This window comes from Diabrotica virgifera, chromosome 6, assembly GCF_917563875.1.
Source record: "Diabrotica virgifera virgifera chromosome 6, PGI_DIABVI_V3a".
Classification (NCBI taxonomy): Eukaryota; Metazoa; Arthropoda; class Insecta; order Coleoptera; family Chrysomelidae; genus Diabrotica; species Diabrotica virgifera.
The window spans coordinates 11,630,330-11,652,473 of record NC_065448.1 but is presented as its reverse complement, the minus strand read 5'-3'; the positions used below and the strand labels follow the sequence as shown (position 1 = coordinate 11,652,473).

The window sequence follows — 22,144 nt, the reverse complement described above, 5'->3', positions numbered from 1 at the left end:
ACCCGGCAGACTTCGTACTTCCTCAATAGATAAAAACAAACTTTTGTATACAATAAACTTAAAATAAACAAAAGGAATTCGTAATTAATAAACAAAAAATGCTAGATGTAAATGAGGTCTTATTATTAGTTTTAATTAATTACACATGATGTTAGAAGTAATAAAGTTTTGTTAGAAGTAACAAAATAAAGTTGGTAGTGCAACAGTTACAATCTTAAATTTGTTTATCTTATAATGAATATAACAGCTTTATTTTATCTACATTCAAAACAACCCGGTATTTATGATTGGGTTCGGGGTGGTTCCAACTTTATAGGTGCTGATTACTAAACTAAACAAAATTAAATAAAAAAGTAAATGAAGTAAATTAAAATTAAATGAAATTGAATAAAAGTAAATAAAAATCAGTAAAACTGAATAAAATTAAATTAAATTAATGAAACTAGATAAAAATAAATAAATTTAAAAAAAATAATAAAATTTAATAAAATGAAATAACGTAAAAAGATAAATGGAATTAAAAAATGAAATAAAATAATATAAAATAAATAAAATACTTAAATTAAATAAAATTAAACAAAATTAATTAAAATTAAATAAAATTTTATAATTTGCTTCTTGTTCTTTTTGTGTGCTCAGAATTTTTCTCCTGCTTACGCTTCGTCAGAAAAGTTCCGTTTAGAGATATTTTTTGAAAATTTCGCATAAATTAAAAAAAAACGGTTGAAGTTAAAAAAGTGAAACTTTAAAACTGTATGTACCTTTTGGTTTAAGAAAAGTTTTTCAGAAAAATAAAAAATAATTATGGGATGGCAAGCCCCCTTTCTACTTAGGTTACTCGTGCCAACTCAGAAACCTTCCCGGGTTCATGTACAACAACTTTGATTAAGGTAATCATATGATGAAATGCATAGTTTGCGAGTCTATAAGGTACATACATACATACATTAATTTTTATTTATACAGGGTGTTTGGTAAAGAATGGGCCATAGCTTAACCTCAGGTTCCTGAGGTTAAAATAGGCCGATTTAAGCTAACTTACCTTAGTACAAAGTTTATAATAACCGAGATACAGGGTGTCAAAGTTAAACTTTTTTTTTATTTATTATTGAATATTTCCTGAGAGGTATGAGATAACAACATGAAATTTGGTATGTGGGGGTTTTTTGGGTCGATAAAACTAAATTCCCTACCAAAAATTATGTATTACCCAGAGGGCGCCACATACGCCTTTCAGCACTCATTTATTACGTTCAATTTTTTTTATCCCTCACTCTGTATAATTTTGACATTAAAATTTTTATTCTCCTATTAGTTTTACTTAAAAAAGGTATACTTCTTTCATCTCCATAAACTCACCGTTTTCGAGATAAACGCATTTTAAATCTGCGATACACCATCATTTTTAGCATAATATCATTGTAGTTACACCCGAAAAATAACTTAAAACCATAAAATTATCCAAAAATGTATCGCAAATTTCTTGCGATGCAATGACATAAATTTGAGAACTGGCACAATTATTATAGTTTTAAGTTATTTTTCGGGTGGAACTACAATGATATTATGCTAAAAATGATGGTGTATCGCAGATTTAAAATGCGTTTATCTCGAAAACGGTTGAGTTTATGGAGATGAAAGAAGTATACCTTTTTTAAGTAAAACTAATAGGAGAATAAAAATTTTAACGTCAAAATTATACAGAGTGGGGGATAAAAAAATTGAACGTAATAAATGAGTGCTGAAAGGCGTATGTGGCGCCCTCTGGGTAATACATAATTTTTGGTAGGGAATTTAGTTTAATCGACCCAAAAAACCCCCACATACCAAATTTCATGTTGTTATCTCATACCTGTCCGGAAATATTCAATAATAAATAAAAAAAAGTTTAACTTTGACACCCTGTATCTCGGTTATTATAAACTTTGTACTAAGGCAAGTTAGCTTAAATCGGCCTATTTTAACCTCAGGAACCTGACCCATGGCCCATTCTTTATCAAACACCCTGTATAGAAGAGGAAATATTTAGATGGCTATTAAAAAATAACGGTTGAAGTTAAAAAAGTGAAAATTTAGGATTGTATGTATCTTTTGGTTCTACATCATATAAAATTAAAAAAGAAAAGTTTGTCCAAAAAAATAAAAAATAATTATGGGGGGGGGGGCAAGCCCACTTTTTAACTTAGGTTACTCGTACCAACTCAGAAACCTTCCCAGGTTCATGTACAACAACTTTGATTAAGGTCATCATATGATGAAATGCATAGTTTGCGAGTCTATAAGGTACATACATACATACAAACATTCATTTTTATTTATATAGATAAACATAGGCGGTTGCGTTTTGATTCAATTCGAGTCTCTTACCATCCTATGACACGTGTTTCTAGGTCTGCCCGTTATCAGAGAGACTTTGTAAGAAGACGGAACTGAATCAAAACGCACCGACTGGTTGGCAATTATCATCGTCATCATCATTATCATCAGTGGCGTTACAGCTCTTTATGAGCCAAAGCCTTCTTCGGAACAATCCTCCATTCGCCCCTGTCTCTGGCAAGCTCTGTTTCGGTCTTCCTCTTGCTCGTTGTCTTATCGGCCCTCTTCGGTCAAAAACTTTTCTGGCTATGGCATCTTCCTCTCGCCTGATTACATGCCATATCCATCTAAGGCCTGCTACTTTAATAAATTTTAAAACGCCGGGTTCTCCAAAACTTCTATAAAACACAAATTTGTAACTCCTGCGCCACAAGCCTTGTTCTTTTATCCCTCCATATATTCTTCTTAGGATTTTTCGCTCAAAACGTTTGAGCAGTTCTTGGTCATTATGTGTAAGTGACGAAGTTTCTGAACCATATATTAGCACTGGTCTTACTAGTGTTTTGTAGACAGTCAATTGAATTTTTCTAGGTATTTTTGAGGCCATCTATCTTCTTAAGCAATAGTCACTTATTGGCGAGCACTATTCTTCGTTTTATTTCTTCACTGACATTGTTATCTTTAGTTAGCAGCAAGCCTAAGTATATGAAGGTGTCTACACCTTCCAGTTCTAGGTCGTCGATAACGATTAAAGTAAACTGTAAACCCAAGGCTTAATCAAGCCATCGGGCGATGCTAGAAATCTATTCCACTAATGCATCGACAGTTTACCAATAAACTGCTGAATTGAATTTTTTTAACGTGGTTCGGAATAGAAAGTAACTACCATTGTAATTGAGCATACATTTACTTTGACGTCTCGGTATCAAGACGTCTAAAAAAGCATATTTTCAATCACAATTGTGGTTGATTCTCATTAAATTCAGTAAAAACGTATTTTTTATCTCTTGAAAAGATTTTCACATATTTTTCCTTTCACAGCCCAACCTCCTGGCATTCCCGAGATTTCCAAAAAGTCTCTAGGTTCATGTCCGGCCAGCGGAGGCCTAGAGTTGTTCGTTTTCGGTAAAAACTTCCTCAAAGACACCAGAGTCGTGTTCCAACAGTATGAAGAAAACCACGTAAGGTGGGAGCAGACCGTAACACCCGATAAAGAGCATCTTCATCAGGTAAGGGATTTGTAGTTACTAAAAAAACAGAACCGCTGTAACCTTAAATTATTACTCCTTTAAATTTTTGCTGTATGTTACAATTTTACTCTCTTTATCCTACCCTGTGTTTACTTTCTTTATCCTGTAGGTTCTCACGGCTACATTCAGGTTTCTTTGTTTCGCCGCTATAGCAGTGTCGTCTGTATATAGGCTGAGTAGAGTTGCGGGTGTTCTTAGAACGTCAGCTGGATATATGGCCTACAGTACGGGTGGCAATACTGCTCCCTGTGGTACTCCGGACCCCGCGCTCGTACAGGACTTTACCTATTCGGACCCTGAACGTCCAGTTGCCAAGGTACAGGGTCATGGCCTCACTGTATCCATATTCTCTCATTTTGTATATACACCAGGGAAATAAGGCAAAAATATACCACGTTCGGGACACTTGACCAGCCAGGTTGCAAATGAGTTTTTGGGTACTATATACCTAATATATTATAAATACGAAAATGCCCGTCACAGTTCGGACGAGAAATTTAGCTATTAACAAATAAGGGTCAAAAATGGGAGTTTTTTCGTTTAAATCGCTGCAGGTAAAAATAGGGTAATTAAATATCTTATTTATAATATTTTTTCTTTTAGTAGATGTGCCAAGGTTTAAAATTGCGCTTTTTGAATTTTGGTCTGTTTATTTGTTGCTTCGGATATTGCAAAATAAAACTAAAATTTCGAAAAAAAAAATTTGCTATAACTTTTGCGAAAATGAATTTAAGACACTTTTGCGAAAATTTGAGTCAAACAGTCCACACAATGCACAAAAAATTTTAAGACGATTCGTCAGTTAGTTTAAATTTTATGCAACTTGTTTATCCCAAAGAGCTTTTTTTTCGCAATGTTATTGTTCAGAAAATAATAATGATATAGTAATTCTGTAGAAACCACATGAAAGAAGAATAGTCATATTTTTGACGCATTTAAAAAAATCAATAAAAAGTCATTTTTACCACTCCGAAAATATTTTACTAAAATATTTTCGTTTTTGGCTTATAAACAAATTGAATAACTTTGTTAATATTGACTGTAGGCTAAAACTACAATGCGATTTGAAAAACTGGTATTTTTATACGAATTTTCAAAAAACAACTTTTCGCCTAGATTAATTGCGGTCAAAGTTAGCCACTTTTTTATTTAATTGACGGCTACTTTGTTTATAACAATTAAGCAACTTAACTAGAGCCATTATGAAGTTGAAGGTATATAGTTTATGTGTAAAAGTTTGAGTAAACTTTGAACCTAAACAGAGCGGTTAATAAAGTTTTAAAATTGGCGTCCGAACGGAATTAATTTGTGGTCGGTGGAGGGGAATTAATAAAATCCGTGCACTCAAAAAATGAACCTAATTCTTCAAATATATGCTGCGATTAATATGGCCAGAGCTTGTTAATGGATTTTGATAATAATTTTTTTAATTTGCATGTACTCGTATTGTTATAGAGTACGTTATATACACACATCCCCACCTAACAAAAATGTTAGGGGGAACACCGCTTGTCACTCAGGGATATGAAAAACAGATTACGACCGATTCTAAGACCTACCGAATATACATATATAATTTCATAAAAATCGGTCAAGCGGTCTCGGAGGAGTATGGAAACTAACACTGTGACAGGAGAAATTTATAGATGTAAATATGTAGATGGCTATTAACAAATAGGGGTTGGTGATAGAAGAGTGAAAATTAAGGGTTGTGTGTATTTTTTAATTCTACATCATATAAAATTAAGTTAGAAAATTTTGTCCAAAAAAATAAAAAAAATGTCAGGGGGGCCCTTATAACTTATGGGCATAAAAAATAGATTAAAACCTATTCTTCATCCTATAGGATATACGTGTAAAATTTCATAAAAATCGGCCAAGCCGTTTCGGAGTAATATGGTAACTAACACTGTTACAGGATAATTTGATGTATATGGTAGTAACTGTGAGTTAAATAATAAAAGTGGCTAACTTTGACCCTAATCAACCTAGGCAAAAAGTTTTTTTCTGAAAATTCGTTTAAAAATACCAGCTTTTGAAATCCTAAAGTAGATTTACTCTATAGTCATAAAGTTATTCAAATTGTTTAGAAGCCAAAAATGACTCTATTGTACTAAACTTTTTTCGGAGTAATAAAAGCGACTTTTTAATGATTTTTTTCAATACTTTGAAAATATAACTATTCTTCTTGCATGTGGTTTCCACAGAATTGCTATATCGTTATTATCTTCTGAACAATAACATTGCGAAAAAAAGCTCTTTGCGATAAACAAATTGAATAAAATTTAAACTAATTGACGAATCGTCTTAAAATTTTTTGTGCATTATATGGAATGCTTGACTCAACTTTCCATGCAATATGAAAGTCTTAAATCCATTTTCGCAAAAGTTATAGCACATTTTTTATTTTTGAAATTTTAGTATTATTTTGCAATTTCCGAAGCAAAAAATGATCGGACTAAAAATTCAAAAAGTGCCATTTTAAACCTTGGCTCATCTACTAAAAGAAAAATATTATAAATAAGATATTTAATTACCCTATTTTTACCTATAGCGATTTAAACGAAAAAACTGCCATTTTTGAACCTTATTTGTTAATAACTAAGTTTCTCGTCCGAACTGTGACGGGCATTTTTGTGTTTATAATGTATTAGGTATATAGTACCCAAAAAATCCATTTGCAACCTGGCTGCTCATTGTCCCGACAAAAACTTTCTACTGGACTAATAGTAAATGTTGATGCCAGACTCTGTCAAAGGCTTTGCTTACATCCAGGAAGGCAGCTCCTATGTATTGATCGTCATTGAATCCACCTGTAATGTATTCGATTAGTCGGAGTACTTCATGTTCGTTGGAGTGCTATGTTCTGAAGCCAAATTGTGCTTCAGGAATTAACCAAGTTGATCTGTTTCTGTTTGAAGTCAGGTTTGGATAAATGTTTCTACTATGTGGGATCCAGGTGGTTTTTCCCGATTAACTCGCTTATGAGATGTTGTGGTGATTATGCCCTTTTGGTTTTAAGTTCTTCGACTATTTCGATAAAGTTAATATCTTCATGTAAGTGATAATTTAATGTAGACTCTAAATAATCATCAAATGGTTTTGAGTATCAGTGATACGGAAGATAGGTGGGAGGTGTCGTAAAACTCCAAAAAAATTGTTCTCTAATTGTTCCACTATTGGCCATTTCCACAAATCGAGGAGAAACCAAAAAAGTACCTATAGTCCGTCCCACCTTGACTTTACAGTATAGGAAACATAGGCAATGCAGTTCTTATGAGAGTTTATAGCGCGGTGATGCCGATTTTATCAAAAAAATTGTAATCGGACATTAGAGACATTAAATTAAAACTATTTTAGAAAGACAATTTACACTTTTAGGATTCGTATGCGTTTAAGTTTGTTTGATATACTATAGTTATTACGCATATGAATCCTAAAATTGTAGATTGCCTTTCTAAGGCAGTTAATTTAATCTCTCTAATGTTCGATTACAAATTATTTTTGATAAAATCGGCATCACCGCGCTAAAAACTCTCATGAGCACTATATTGCCTATGTTCCCTATACTGTAAAGTCAAGGTGGGACGGACTATAGATATCTTGCTTTAACATAGGATAATGTAATATCACCTTTTCCAATGAGGTACTTACACCAAACCAGAGAGTAAAATTTTAACACACAGTAAAAATCTAACGTTACACCAACAAAAAATTGCAGGATTTTTATAGTTTAGACTTTATTTACCTCACCAAAAGCGGTTTTAAAGTGTATAAAGCGTCATAAGTCTGAATATATTTAATCTTCTTGTCTATGTTGAAAAAATGTATAAACTTTTTGTTTTTTTTTTTGTTTCAGATACATTTCGTATGTGTAATACCGCCCTATCGAAGAACCGACATCACCGTACCAGTGGCGGTGCGGTTATGCGTTATATCTAGTGGTAAAACATCTGAAACTCATCAGTTTGTATATACACCCGTTAACGGGGTGCCCAGCGGTAAGCTTACACCATGTTACTTTGGGCAATTTTCTTCGAAAACTTGGTTTATCTCGATATTTATTTCATCATCATCATCATCAAACTATATATTGCTAAATGTGCACAGTTCTCAAAGACCATAAAAGAAAAAAAAATCATCAAACTGTACGCGTCTACTCCTGGACGTAGGTCTACCTCAGCTCTTTTCATCTGATATTTCCTCTATGAATAATAATTTATTAGATATTTATTTACTTTATGAATAATAACACTGTCCAGTCCAGAAAAAACCTTGTAAACTTAGTTTGAAAGACATTAATGTTGGATAATTTCAATTCAAAACCAAAATATGTGTTGGTACTTCATTTTTTATTATCATTTTCTGAGACAACGTGAAAAATATCGACCTAAGCCAATGTTGACAGATCTAGGCATGTGATGCATGGACTTTGAGAACGAATGAATGAAAGAAGCATTATTAACCAACTTCCCTATCTCTATTTGATTTTCTCGTGATCTTAAGTCATTCAAAACACACACACAAAAAGTTTATAATGGTTAATAATCCTACTTTCAAGAGTGGAGGTGAAAAAAATATCATAAAAGGCAATATTTATGGTCCCTGTTTATGAAAAATGTTAAATCATAGTTTTAGTAAAAATTGGGACAGATAAATACATTTTTTTATTTTTCACTTAGAAGTATTGGGTCATATTTGTATCTAATAAGATAAAAACTATTTTCAAACAGAAATAAATTGTTGTTTTCAATAATTTTGATGAAATTTATGTTTTTAACTAACGTAACCTATCATAACTTTACTAATACAACTTAACCTCAAACCTTAACACAACCTCAAAAATACTCTGTGACTAGGAGAAAATGTATCACCTTTCTATGTTATTGTTTAATTTGTGTTTATTCTACTCTGCATTAAATCGTCTAGAAAATTTAAGCTGCCGTAAACATTTCGTTGTCTTCCGGATAACAATACCCGACTACAACGAACCCTAATATATTTCAATAACCTCTGGAAAAGTCAGCACTATCCTTGAATTATCCAGTTACGTCTAGGACACCTTACTGATTCTTGGAGTGCTACAAAACTGCCTTTACCAAACAATTTTCCATTGGTCATAACCTTACTTGTCAAAACATAACATAACCTCTAAAACGCTGTATTACTGCGAGGTGAAATTGAAACTATGAGAAAATAATGTTCTAGATCCTGTGCTATTTCATTTGCCTTGAATTTTTGAATTAAAGGGTATTAGAAGGATTTAAGGACGCCTGATACATTTCAGGGACTTCTGGAAGACTTCAAGTATCACCTGTAACATTTCAATGGATTTTAAGCGACTCAAACAAAGCCTTGTAGATTTCTGGATAACTACTGAAATATGTTAGGGCCTATGGAAGATGTAGGGCTGCTTGAAATGTCTAAGGACTGACCTTGAATGATTCAGTTGCCTTTGCAGGGCTTCATTGATGGCTGGAGTGTTTCATTTCATTTCAGCTTTTAATCTGTTATTTGTCTATCTATTTTAGGATTTATTTCTCCATCTACATCTACACCAACTTCACCACATTTCGAAGAAGATATTAGTATGGATATTAGTATGAGAGGGTATTTGGAAAAATCCCGGATCGAAGCTGCTCCACCAAGGCCGACCCGCTTTAGTTTTTCTGCTGGTGAGTCTCTGGATTTGTGCTGTACCTAGGGTACTTACATGAACTTCGTACGTGTCCCATTTCACCACAATTCCAGCACCCTATGGTCTCTGTTTTCTTGGATGTAATGCCTTTCATAATATTAACAAGCTGGTCAAGTTTGTCTTCATTCTCTTCCTCTGTCACAGTCCTAACTTTCCTGTACCCACCAGATGCCTGCGTAGCTGATTGCAGTGTTCTCTGCCTTTCATGATCTCGAAGACCATCAATAAATGTTTGAACGGCCAACTTTTCCATCATGTCTTCGGGAGCTGTTGGATAAGCATATCGTACTAACCTGCTACTTTCTACCTCATACTCTTGAAGAGCTTCATCTTTCTTTCGTCTTCGATTTTTAAACAGCGGCTGATAGACATGCTCCAAGTGTGACCAAGTGCATGTTTAGTCTCTTCTTAAGCTGTTCGAACTCATCTCTCCTCTACGGCTATGAATCACATCAAAAGCATCTCCTCGAAGAGCAATAGTCAGGTTTACAGCCTTTTGTTTTTCGGACCATCCGTTCGTTCTTGCAGCTGATTCGAATGTTTTCGAGTTGTTCGAATTTCGAGATGTTTCATATAATTGTTCCATGAAGATTTTCCGTCGGGACTTTAACCCGATCATAATCTCCACTCCCTTCAACTATCGGCCGTGGTTCCAATCTGCTTCGGGCTCATCGTTTCTTATCTCTGTTAAAATGGGTTGCACTCCTCTGTCTACTTTCCTGTTTCCTCTATCTTATTTTCCATCTCTTTCATCTTTTCTTCGAAAGCAGAGACTTGGTTTTTTAATGACGATATCTTGTCGAAATCAGAGGTGACCTTAGAGATGTTAGCAGAGACTTTGCTTTCCAAAGAAGAAATCTAGTAAGAGACTTTGCTTTCCAGGGATGTATCATCACCTGGAACTTTGTTTTCTAAAGATGCAATGTCACCAGAAACTTTTTTTCTAACGATGCAATTTCTGTCGAGACTTTCGAGATATTACCAAAAACTTTTGAAATTGACGAAATCACAGTAGCATGCTTGTCCTCAAAAGCATACATTTCTGGATCAGAACCCTCTTCTTGTTGGGGGTTCTTCAGACTTTGAACTAAATCAGTCTTTTTTCCAGCAGAGCTTATTTCTTGGTTTTCGAGTTCAGGACGCGAGTGTCTAATTTTTAACTGATACAGAGAAACCATGATCACACGATCCATTTTCAAATCTCACTTCTCAACACCAATGTTACGAATTTACTTTATTTATATTTTTAACACTTTATTTTAAATGAAAACACTTAATCTATTATCTTTATTTTTCACGTATTTACTATCATGATAACACACACTTCAAATTTAGTCCAAGTAATGAAGGATCGATTTGCTTGAAATTTTGAGAATTAGTAGTGGATAGTCCAAGGATAAAAATCTATATAATGCCGAACGGCGTTTTTACCATGGGGGTGGTTGCCACCCCATCTGGGGGGTGGAAATTTTGTATTATATTTTAATCACAAAAGTTGGTTAAAACGTTCATTCTAAGCAAAAAACGTTCTATACATTTTTTTGATAAAATTGATAGTTTTAGATTTATTCGCTATCGAAAGTGTTAGTTTTATATTTAAAAAATCAATGTTTAGTAAGTTTTCTGCTAATAACTCCAAAAGTTTTCGTTTTATCAAAACAACTTGACTTAACAAAAATGTATCTTTTCAAAAAATAAACAAAAGCTTTTTTTTAATTTTCTTTAAGACCAGTAGTAATTGAGCTATAATTTATTATATAAAATAATTAATTAAATGTATGTTGGCTCTTCTTCGTCAAATGCTAAATATTGTAGTTTCAAATTCAAAAAATGGGAAAACTATGCATTTTTGAGGACAACTTGTTAAGACTAATTTAAAGCATTTAAAAATGTCTATCTCCAGAAATAAAAACAAGTTTAGCTCAAAAATTAAGTGACTTTTTTTTGAAAAATGGCTTTGGCAGAGCCAATTAGCCAGACTTGTTTCTGATTGTTTGCAGATTCATAGTCATAAATTTCTTATAACATAAGTACATTCTACAATTTTATTTTTATAGATACATTGGTACATTGTGTAGCTTTTTTTTTATTTTGTTTTTTTTTTAATTATTTTACTGTGTTTTTTTAATATATATTTTAATTTGTGCGAAACACTTTTTTTTACTTCTTTTTTTTCTATTCTTTTTTATTTTTGTTTCTTATAGTGACTTATTTTTATTAAGTGACTTATAATGAAAAGAATGTCAGTCCCTATTTTGTTCAGCGAAAAAGTGATGGGAAGCAACCTCCTAATCACCACCCTCATTAAAATTAGTCATTGACTTTATCTGGACATTTGTATTTATGTACTATTAATAGGTTTTAGAAGTTTGACCGGCTTAGAATGATTAGTTTTTAAAATAATGGAGTTAAAAGCAAATAACGAATTTTTCTAGTTTGTAAAAAAAATGACCTTTTCTTCAGAATATCAACAGTAGCATTTAATTCCCAAGAAACTGGTTTGCAAAAATTTTTTTACGGCAAAAATTGAGTGAGCTAGTGACAATTAAAACTTGTAATAACATACAAAAACCACCTTTACCAACCCTTTCAAAGTCACCTCTTTTTGCGACTGAGGATTATAAAAAGATTTAACATTAATACGCTTATAGATCCTGTAAAAACATACAAAATTCTGTTTTAACAAACTTTCTAAGATAAAAAATAAAAAAGTTACGGTTAAAAAATCAATATATTTAAAAAAAAAGAGAAATCCAATTGGAAGCATAATAATGTAAGTTAGCGGTGTTTTTAGTCATTGACCTCATTCATTCTTATTTATTTATGTATTATTAATATATTCTAGAAGTTTGACAAGTTTAGAATGATCAGTTTTTAAAAAGCTAGAGTTAAAAGCGAATAATGATTTTTTGTAGTTTGGTACAAAATGCCATTTTCTTCAGAATAGAAAGATTAGCATCAGAGATACGAAAAAACGTTTCAATATAAAATTGTAGGTTATTTAATTCCCAAGAACTTGGTTTGAAAATTTTTTTCTGCCGCAAAAATTGAGTGAATCGTAAATGAGTATATCGAAAAACATTGATTTTTTCGATATAAAACTAACACTTTCGATAGCGAATAAATCGAAATCCATTAATTTTATCAAAAAAATGTATAGAACATTTTTTGCTTGAAATTAATGTTTGTATCACCTTTTGCGGTCAAAATATAATAAAAAAATTCCACCCCCCGACATGGGGTGGCAACCTCCCCCATGGTAAAAGCCCCTTTCGGCTTCAAACATATTTTGATCCTTTGACCATCCACTGCTTATCCTCAATTTTTTAAGGAAATCAATATATTCTGTAAAAATTGCGATGTGAAAAGTTTCGGTTCCTGGCCTAATTTAATTTATTAGAAACACTATTTACAATAAGAACATACTTTATATTCATTTATATTTTCCCGATTAATAATCTGTTATCTTTATTTTTCGCGTATTTACAATCGTTTAGAACACACACGTAATATTTAATTTATTAGAAACACTATTTAAAATAAGAACTTAGTTTATATACATTTATATTTTCCTGATTTACAATATATGTAGTATCGATTATAATAATAATATCGTATGGCATTTTTGCCGGGGAGATCCTTTCGGATAGTGCCGGCGCCATTTACATCTTTAACCCTGTTCCAAGTAACTAGTGTCGATGTACACTAGCCCAGGGTGGCCGACGGCTTAACGTGCTCTCCGAGGCACGGTGAGACGGCTCGTATCATTTTTAGAAATGAAAATGATTTGTCTTTGTCGGGGCGCGAACCCACGTGCACTGGCGTATGAGGCCAGCGGTTATGCCGTTACTCCACGGCCGCTCAGTAGTAGCAATTTACATCACGCGACATTCAGTTCACCACTGAGACTAAAAGCCTGAACAACTCGGTTTCTCCACTCTGTTCGGCCAACTCAGAGACCCAAATTTTGAACGACCGAAACAGTCTAGCAGTAAAATATATCAAAAAAACGAAAACACTACACCCGCAAAAAATGTTGCTGTAAATGAAAGTCTTGTTGTTGATAAAGAAAGGAGTTCCCCAACAAAAACTCTATTTAAAAATAGTACCAATAAAAATAAACAAGTTGTTTCCTTAATCGAAAATAATAAACAATTATCAGCTGATATTTTAAGAATACAAACGGAGGCAAAATGTTCAGATATCATTAATTTAACAAACGATGAGAATTTGATAAATACTGAGAGTAAAAATTCGGTTCCAGTTCCAAATAATAATGGGCAAGAATGGAAAACTGTTAGGTATAAAAGAAGGAATGGACCTATTGTTATTGGCAATAATGAAAACTCTGAAATCAGTGGTGTCCCAAAATTTAGTCATCTTCATGTTACTAGGGTAAACCAGCATACAACGGCAGATAATCTTAAGAAGATGTTAGAAAAACACTTTCCAGAAGTGATATGTACGTCCTTAACGGCTAAGCATCCCAACATATATTCATCCTTTAAAGTCTCAATTTTTGAACAACATTTTGGTTTAGCGATGGACCCAAAACTATGGCCCGTAGGCTCCTATGTAAGCAGGTTTTTTATGAAGCGTCCAACACATACTCAAATAAAATGAAGGATGAAGAAACGACCGTTAACCCTCCATCAAATTTTCAAAATAACCTAATTCAACAAGGCACGGTAAGCATGTTTCATGTCAATTTACAGTGTATATCAAATAAAGTCGATATGATCAATGCTTTTCTTGCGGATAAAAAGTTCTATGACGTCATATGTTTTTCAGAGCACTGGCAAACTGAAGAAAATCTAAAATTAATTAACATCTCCGGCTTTTCACTAGCTAACTTTTTCTGTAGGGTTGAAAAGAAGCAAGGTGGCGTTGCAATTTATGTAAAAGAAAATCTTATGTATTCTTCTCTTAATCTAAATGAATATAACGTAGAACAAACTTCAGAGTTTTGTGCAATTTATATACCTTCAATGAGAACCAATGTTTTAACTGTATACAGATCAGGTAATGGTGACTGTGACTTGTTCTTGGTGAATTTTGAGAATGTTATAGCATTCTTACTTAACAAAGCAGACAAACTTATTATACTTGGGGATTTTAATATAAATTTTAAAATTAAATCTGACTCTTCTTATGATATTCAAAATCTGTTAATGTCTTTTGGTCTAGAAATAACGATAAACGATTATACTAGAATCACATCTCAATCCAGTAGTTGCATCGATAACATTATGACTAACTTTTCTGAAAATATCTACAGGGTGGGCGTATTTGAACCTTGTTTCTCTGACCATCGAGCACAATTTATATCTATTGATTCTGATCTTAAAGTTGTTGACACTAATCAATCACTTCAACGGTCTATTACTTCTTCTGGTTTGCAGAAGCTTAAATATGCACTAGCTAGTACAAAGATGGACTTTTTCTATGACACCAATAACGATCCCGATGTCTTGATGTTCTTTTTAACTGAAACTTATAACAACTTAATATTAAAGTTTTTTCCATTAAAAAAAGTACGACAAACTGCTAAAATAACACCCGTGCAATGGTTTAATGACGAATTAAGGTCTTACAGATCTAATCTTTCTCTCATTAAACACATTGCAGATGTCACTAAGGATCCCGATATTTTCAAACTATATAAACAACAAAAATATGAATATAATCGGCAGTTACAAAATGCTAAAAAGTCGGCTTACTCTGGCTTTATTACTAACTCCAATAATAAACCTAGAGACTGCTGGAAAATATTAAACTTCGAAAGAGGCAATACAAGATCCAGTTCGGTACAACCAGATCTATCTCCAGACGAAATAAATCAATTTTTTATTACAATCGCAGATAATATAATTACATCCCTTCCCACTATTAATAACGATATCCTCTTCAGTTACAGAAACTATCCTTCCCCGAGTAAGTCCTTTTGTTTCCGACCCGTTGTGGAAGATGAGATCGCTCAAATAATTAAATCTCTTAATAATTCCAATTGTAAGGACGTTCACGAAATAAATAGCAAAATTTTAAAAGAAACTTACCAAATAGTTTTAACACCTTTCACTCATCTTATTAACTTAATTTTATCAACTGGAGTATTTCCAGAAGCACTAAAGTACTCAAAGGTACTACCTATCTATAAAAAAGGTGATTCCTCGAAAGCTGACAATTACAGACCCATAAGCATTGTTTCTACATTCGGGAAAGTGATTGAAAAGGTGATCAAACAACAATTATATTCTTATTTTGAGTCTAAAAGTTATTTTAGCAACTCGCAATATGGATTCAGAAGTGCTCGTTCTACTACAAACGCGGTATATAATATTGTGAGCGAGGTGATTGAGGGGCTTGAACGTGGCAGTCGCATAGCAATTTCTCTCTGCGATTTGTCGAAGGCTTTTGACTGCGTTTCACATGACATTTTGCTCCACAAATTAAACTATTATGGAATCAGAGGTATCCCTCTTAAGCTTATCTCTTCGTACCTATGTGGTAGACACCAGGCTGTAGTGTCTAAAGGTTATCTCTCCGATTTTCGACCCGTAAAACATGGAGTCCCACAAGGTTCGGTCTTGGGACCTCTTTTATTCATTATATATGTCAACGATTTGCCTCATTTCATATCTCCGTACAAATCAGTACAATTTGCAGATGATACGACATACATAATATCAGGTAATAAAAATGAGGATTTAAAAATGGCTTACGAGGAAGTCTCTGATAAATCTAGCACATGGTTTGCTGCGAACAAACTAAAACTCAATACTGAAAAAACGCAGGACTTGATTATATCTGCAAGTGGTTTACATGGCGATCCAGATGACAAAGACACTGCTAAACTATTAGGAATAACCATAGACAATCGATTGAACTGGTCGGCTCATATTTCACAAGTAAAGGCGAAGCTGTCTAGTTCATTGTTTCTTATTCGTCAACTAGCAAGGGTTGTCAACTTTGAGACATTGAAGGTGACATATTTTTCTTTATTTCACTCACACCTAAGCTATGGATTAATCTTATGGGGCAATTCAACAAATGCTCTTCAAATTTTCAGGATGCAAAAGAAAGCTATCCGGATTTTAGCAGGGGTTAGTTATCTGGAACATTGCCGACCTCTCTTCATCAAATTAAAAATTATGCCGCTACCTACTCTGTTGATATATCAAGTTCTGACTGAAATTCACAGAAAAAGGTCCCATTTAACAAAGCAGTCTGATGTTCACGTTCACAATACGCGATACTCTCACTATTTACGAACAAATCGCTCTAGATTGCGTCTTTCAGATAAAAATTGTCTTAATTATAACTACTACAATATTTTACCAAAAGATATTAAACAGCTAAGCTGTAACAGTTTCAAAAAAGTAATAAAAAGGTATCTGTTGAAACATTGCTTTTATTGCTCGGAAGAATATATGACTCATTGCAGAACATCTACTGAAATGCTTACCGTGACACAAAATATTTTTTGTTAATCTATATTCTTGTTTGTGATACATATTTATAAGTTGTGTTTTATATTTCTGTTTTATATACCTTGTGATTTTATATACCTTGTAATTTTTATATTCTTTATATACCTTGTAATTTTTATATTCCTTATTTTGACTTTGTAATTTTGACTTGCTACAAACAATTTTTTTTTGTAAAGTAGTTAAATAAATCTATCTATCTATCTATCTATCTCTGTTCGGCCAACTCTGTTCTTCTTGGAAAAGCCTAATACCACCTTCCCACGAAGGAGGTCTGCGATTCTACGGATCATCACGCAGTGCTACCACGGACGAGACACTTCCCTCGGTGCGAGCTGCTCCGCGTCCGTCCGCGATATTGCGGATCGTGGGAAGCCAGCGTGATACATACGCGAGAAGCCGAGTAGAAATCAGCCGCATCTCGAACCTTCGATAGTGGCTAGGCCAGGTCAGGACCGGCTTCTGTTTGGAAATCGTAACATTCTTAATAATTAGACATCAAATTCAGGTCAGCTTCCAATTTCTGTTCGGCCTCTTCAAAGCAGCACCTCGGGTTGTGACGCCTAAATCGTCTGCGTTTAAGAAGTTTCTAGTAAAAGTTGGCGTTTGTTGATCATTTGCACTACTTGTAATCCGTCCAGTAACCTAATTATTTTTGCAAGATATTTTTTATAGTATAAGAAAATAATTCCTCTCTGCTTCCTCTTTCATTATCCTTCGGCAATCCTCATTCCTCATCCGTTTTAACCGCTCAATCTTCTTTTATTTTGAAAATGTTTGCACAATTAAACAAATTTGAATTAATCATAGTATTAATGGTTTAGAAAAACAAAAATTATGCCTATTACAAAACCAAAAGCAACTTTTTTCACCTTATACATCATTTTAAATAATAGGGCGGCAAATGTACCCTACAGTGTGATTGAAACAGCCGAGTCAGGTACTTCTGTGAGGATTGGCGCGAAAGAACTGAACGCATGCTTATCATAAGCCTGCGAAAGTTGGAGAGAAAGGCAGCGTGTTGGATGTAGTAGGGTCACATTTGCCCCAACGTTTTTACAGATAAATGGGCTACATTATCCTCCCGATTTGAAATCCCTTGATTTTTTATTTAGTGATTTTATTTTGTTTTGGTGTCAAATTTGATTTTGCTTGCTGTCGATAACGTAGCCCTACGAACAATTTTGCAGTGGCTTTGGAGCAGACAATTATTTGATCTTGTGACTTTTTTGTCTTTTATTTAGGATGAAACCTCCGTTACAACGAAAAAAGATCAATTTTTTATTACGTGCATTTTTTAGCTATCTCCAGTTTGTTTTATGTTGTGTTTACAATGTGAAATGTAACTATATAACTGTGAAATGTATTTTTAAAACGAACTTACTCTTGAAATGTAATTTATTTAACTTATGTTTTGTATGTGATATTTTTTTGTCACTGTAGCTGTTCATGCCAAAGCCAATATATTTCTTCTAGTTACTTATATTACTGTACTGCAAATTTTTTTGACAAGACGAATCAAATGATCATTTGAAACGATATTTTTAGAAGCACATATAATTCTTCTTCCCACCCAGCTTTTTCGTATTCAGGGACGGCTGTTCCTTACTCTTGATCGCCACTCATTTCTGTCTATCAAGTCTTCTTCGCCTAAACCTTTTTCTCTCAGGCTCCCAGCCACAAAGTCCTTCCATGTTCTCGATTTTCCTCTACCTCTTCTTTCATCAACTTCTAACAGCTATATTCTTTATCCCACATACTTTTCATTTCTACGTCTAACGTGACCAAACTATTGCAATCTTTGTTCTTGAATCTTTTTTGAGGCTGTAGTGACCAAGCTCTTTCCCTAGTCAAGTCGTTGCGGATCCCGTCCCTTCCAGTTTTACTCAACATTCACCGTAACATTTTCATTTCAGCTACCTCCATCTTCTTTTGCTGAATCTTCTTTATAGGCCACACTATACCAACGCAGGTCTCACCACAACCTTGTATATCTTTCCTTTCGGTCCTTCCCCGATTTTTCGATCAGAGAGTACCCTGCTCATTCGCTTCTAGTTATACCAACCAGCCTATATCCTGTGGGTAATTTCTCGATCTAGGGGCCTTCTTCTTCTTATACTTGTTGTAGATCTGTCAATCTGTTAATTCCGACGTTGAAGTATTTCTTGAGAGATAGACTGCCAGCTATCACTCCAACTTTTTATTGGTCCCTCGGTGGACGCTTGCCAGCAGGTTTTCCTTCTAGAGCAATTCTTTGTAGTCTGTGCTCCTCCATTCTTTTTACATGACTGAACCATTCTCTTCGTCTTTGCCTACCCCATCTTACTACATCTTGCACTCCACATTGTTCCCTGGTGATGCTGTTTCGTATTCTATCCCTTCTTGTCGTGCTATTGCTCTTAGTGTCTTCATTTCGGCTGTTCGTAGCATGCTTTTAGTTTTATTGGTGTCTTCTCTTGATTCAATACCATAGGTCATAACAGGTCTAATGCAAGTATTCTCATATATGGGATATTCCAGACCACATCTCTCAAACATCCGGACATGACTGCGGCCTGGTTTATTTGACCTCTTAGGTGGTTGGCTGGGTCATGATAACTTGATAAATCTACACCTAGATATTTGAACTGGTTTAGCTGTTCTATGGGTTTCCCCTCTACCTTACGACCTTACGTTGTCTCTGTTCAATAGCCCTTCTTCAACCCTCTAACTTCTTCTGCAACGTTTGTTTGCTTTTCTCTACTAACACAATATTTATCATCAGCAAGAGATTTGACTAAGGAGCCTCCTCCCCATGGGCGCCCATATAAAAATTGTTAGGGGGGTGACAGGCGTAAAGATGTTGCACATTACATTTTGTTTACTTCGGTTGACAATATATAATTTAAAGCACCCGAAAAGCTAGGGGGAGTCATAGCCCCCTCCTGCCCATGAGTATGGGCGCCTACGCCTCCTTTACCTTCTCTGTCAGTACATCCATAACCAGGGACTCAGTAAAGAGCTTTGATGCAAACCACCAGTCACTGGAAAACTTTAGGTGAATGCTACACAAGTCCTTACTTTGGAATACACTATCTCTTACATTATCTTTCTCTCATACATCTCCATATCTCTTATCTGAGAACTGTTTCGTACGCCTTCTCGAGATCTATAAATACCAAATGAAGCTCTCATTTTTCTCGCCGTGTTTCTTTATCAACTGTCATAAAGCAAACAAGGTATCTGTTGTCCTCCTTCCTCGCGTAAACTCGAAACAGTTCTCCTTTTGATGTCTCCTTAACCTCCGCTCTACAGTTCTCCATATGGTTTCATTCAGGCAACCTGCGGCTCATGGAGACTAAAAATACTCATGGAATGCTAGAAAAATCGGCACCGTCACTGTCATGCCATACTGCTATTGCGCATGTCATTTGTCATTATTATTTTAATTTTGTCCAAGTTTCCGATAGCCGTGAGCTCATTTTAACGACATTTTTAACGACGAGAATGACCTTTTTCACTTTTTGGTGTACTACGAATCCAAATAACAAAACCAGAAGTTAAAGTAAACAATAGTTCTGTCCGGTCTCTACGTCTCATGTCACTTGTCATGCCCTTTATTAGTTTTGATTATTCCCGATATCCCGAGTATAAAATCGGTCCTTTCATAAAGAGTACTAAGACCTTACTCTTCTTTTTGAATAATTATATGGTGCAAAATCCTAAAATTTTCGTAGAATAGACAAATCGAGACTGATATGTCATACTGCTATCGCACATGTCACTTGTCATTATTGTTTAATTATGTCTCCGATATTTGTTTTCGATATCCGTGAAATTTTTCACACATTTTTCATGGAGAAAAACATAGAAATTTGTCTTCTTTTTGTTTTAATTGCTTACCCTACAATAACCCTTTCGGAACTTTGGGGACCTATTTGTCCCACGAAATTTAAAAAAGCTCTAGTGGTGCCGATTTGTCCCTTAAATTCACTTTAATTAATATAACCGTATTACTAAATAAACATTTCGTTATGTTATGCAACCAACAATTCGATTATGTAACCTCAAATTTTTATAGAAATAGATGTTCTTGTACAACGTGGTTCTGTGTTTTTTTTTCAAAATTTATTCGTTTATTACTAATGGGACACATTGGTCCCAATATAAAACACTACTGGGGCACAGTTGTCCCATGTCCTACCAGTAGATATTAAGGGTATTTAAAAAATAGATCACTTTAGGCTCCATTATAAGACTACATATTGATAATATTTTTTATGTGAAAAGTTTTGGATATCTGCGGAATGTATTTAGTCCTGAAAGGGTTACAACTAATTGTTTTAATTGTTGATAATGAAAAACGCTGTGATAAACCATACGTAATTGGTCAAAAAAATTTGCACGATCTGTAGACCTTAGAACATATTCTAATTTATTTAGTTGTAAGAACAAAAGTTGTTTTTAAAAGTTTCTCAAAACCGTTTTTTGCTTTTTCACTTTGTCTCGTACAGCATACAGGCTCTGTATATGCAGGGGCGCAGCAACCCGACTACTATCAGCCTGTGGAGCCTAAGCTACACGCCATTGTCAGATGAACGCGTCTCTTACAGGTTCTAGCATAAAGGGTACTTTAATAAAACAACAACATAATATATATTACATCATTTAAGCTACACTCAATCCCTACACACACAACACACCAACCACCAACACATTTTCACACTCGAAACCACAGAAAAATCCACCGAAAACAGATATTCATGTCTACATCTTTCAATAAGAAGTTTTTTGGTGATCATTTTAAAATTGTTTCTTCAAAAATTGTCTTATTAAAAAAGTTGTCCGATCAATCAACACAAAATTTTGCCAAGACCAAAAAAATTAATGAGGGATGAAAATTTAGGAATAGATGGCTGAAAATGTTTATTATTTAAAAAAAATACAATCCTAAAGTATCTCCGTTTTGCAAAATAGAGGTACTTTATTTTTTCATATATTGGCCTGCATTTCGTAAAATAATGAAGAAACAAAATAATTTTTTTAGAAAACTATTATCGGCATGACTTTACCTTAAAAATGTATTTAAAAAATATTTTTATAATTTCATTAGTTTCCGATATAATATAGTCTTTTCTTAAACTCCTATCTGGTTAAAGTAAGTAATATTCGTTCATTTATTAAGTCAATAATATAAAAAAAGCCCTAAAATTTTATGTGAATTAATGTTTAAAGAGTGAATTTAAAAAGTATAATTAAAAAATTATATAAAAAAAATATGTATATATAAACAAATAAAATGAATATAAACAATTATTTTTCTCAATAACTTTTAACTTTTTTAAAACTTTTTAAACAGCTTTTACTGAGTATTAATCATTTTTTATTTTAACAATTTAAGTTATTTAATTATT

General features: G+C 33.7%; 1 protein-coding gene across 7 annotated transcripts in view; it reads left to right on the top strand.

Annotated features, from left to right (window-relative positions):
- The window catches only part of LOC114332415 (uncharacterized), a 434,915-nt gene that overhangs the window by 376,706 nt on the left and 36,065 nt on the right, over positions 1-22,144 (top strand). For all 7 annotated transcript variants that reach the window (XM_050653300.1, XM_050653305.1, XM_050653301.1 and 4 more), the window contains 2 exons: positions 3,358-3,545; positions 7,426-7,567. In XM_050653300.1, the coding sequence (XP_050509257.1) occupies positions 3,358-3,545; positions 7,426-7,567 (330 nt within the window). The remainder of the gene's footprint in view (positions 1-3,357; positions 3,546-7,425; positions 7,568-22,144) is intronic.